The sequence below is a fragment of the Corvus kubaryi genome, unplaced genomic scaffold, assembly GCF_017639235.1.
Source record: "Corvus kubaryi isolate FWS band 111438036 unplaced genomic scaffold, C.kubaryi_AGA036_p1.0 37027, whole genome shotgun sequence".
Classification (NCBI taxonomy): Eukaryota; Metazoa; Chordata; class Aves; order Passeriformes; family Corvidae; genus Corvus; species Corvus kubaryi.
Genome location: NW_024581012.1, coordinates 1 through 1600, shown reverse-complemented (window position 1 = coordinate 1600; position 1600 = coordinate 1). Strand labels below are relative to the sequence as shown.

The 1600-nt window shown below is 64.6% G+C and overlaps 1 protein-coding gene across 1 annotated transcript in view; it reads right to left on the bottom strand.

Moving 5' to 3' along the window:
- The window catches only part of DTX3 (deltex E3 ubiquitin ligase 3), a 4956-nt gene extending 3362 nt beyond the window's left edge, over positions 1-1594 (bottom strand). The window contains exon 1 of the mRNA XM_042020588.1: positions 1564-1594. Coding sequence (XP_041876522.1) covers positions 1564-1576 — 13 coding nt within the window. The 5' untranslated portion in view covers positions 1577-1594. The remainder of the gene's footprint in view (positions 1-1563) is intronic.
- Positions 1595-1600: the final 6 nt, after the last annotated feature.

Here is a 1600-nt window from a genome sequence, read left to right as displayed (position 1 = left end):
GGGCCCCAAAACACCCATGGACACTCTAAAACACCCAGGGGCTGGGCACAAACACCCCAAAACACCCATGGACACCCCAAAACAGCCAGGGACTGGGCATGGACACTCTGAAACACCCAGAGATTGGGCACGGACCCCAAAGCACCCATGGACACCCTGAAACATCAGGGCCTGGCACAGACCCCCACATGGCCAGAGACTGGACCCCCCTGGCACTGTCACCCAACTCCTGGTGGGGCCCCCACACCCCAACATCCTCCACAGCGTGAACAACACTGCAGGGGACACCCCAAAACTGTCAGGCTGGGCACAGGTACCCCAACCCCCCAGAGACTGGGAACACCTGGGACACCCCAAACCATCGGGGGCTGGGCACAGAACCCCAAACCCCCAGAGACCCGGATCCCTTTGGTGCCATCCTCCCACACCCCAACATCCCCAACAGCACAAATAACACCAGGGAAGGGGGACACCCCAAAACCGTCACGGGCTGGGCTTGGAGCCTGGGCACAGACCCCCCCAAACCATCAGGGGCTGGGGATGGACCCCCCAAAATCTTCTAAGCCTGGACCCCACCATCAACCATCACCTGGCTCTTGGTGGCTCCCCTGCACCCCAACATCCTTGACAGCCTGGATGACACTGGGGGACCCCAAAACTGTCAGGGACCCCTGAAATCCCCATGGACCAGACCCCATCACCTGGTGGCCCCCACACACCCTGACATCCTTGACAGGACAAAGAACATGGGTGGGGACACCCCAAAACCATCAAAGGCTGGCCATAGGAGCCCTGGAACCCCAAAATCTGGGCACAGGATCTTAGAAGCCTGAGACTGGGCACAGACCCCCAAATCCCTCTGAGACTGGACATGGAGCCCCAACACCTCTTAGAGCCTGGGCATGGATCCCCAAAATCCTCTGGCACTGGGCATGGAGCCTCCAAGACCCCAGAGCTTGGGGGCTGTGGGGTGCCCCCAAAAACCATCCGAGTCTGAACATGACCCCCCCAAAACCCTCAGAGTTTGGGTACTTAAGGGACCCCCCCAGAAGGCCCAGAGCCCAGACACAGCACCCAGGGGGTCCCTGAGGGGGCCACAGTGTCCCCCTGCCCCCATGAGGGGACATTTACCCACCCAAGGTGCCACCTCAAGGGTTAAAACTGCCCCCGTCCCCCAAATCTGCCCCCAAATTGCCCCCAAACCCCCCAAAGCCCCCCCCCCCCCCCAACCCCGGGGGGGGGGGGGGGGGCAAGGTTTGGGGCCTCCCCAGCACCTCCCTCCCCATCCAGCGGGGTCCCCACAGCCCGGGGGTGCCCGAGGGTGGTCCCCAGAGCCCGAGGAGGCTCCATGGCCGGTGGGGGTCCCACAGATTAAGGGGGTGCCCGGGAGAGGTGTTCAGAGGGGGTCTCACGGTGGGGGCTGTGCGAGGAGGCCCCCACAGCCCAGGGGGAGGGTCCCAAGGGGGTCTCCAGAGCCGGGGGCGTCCCCAGAGCCAGGGGGGTGCCCGAGTGGGGCGCACACGGCCGGGGGGGTCCCCAGAGCGGGGTGTCCCCCGCACCCACCTGGTGAGCCCATGGGGGACACGAGCGGAGGCGCCGG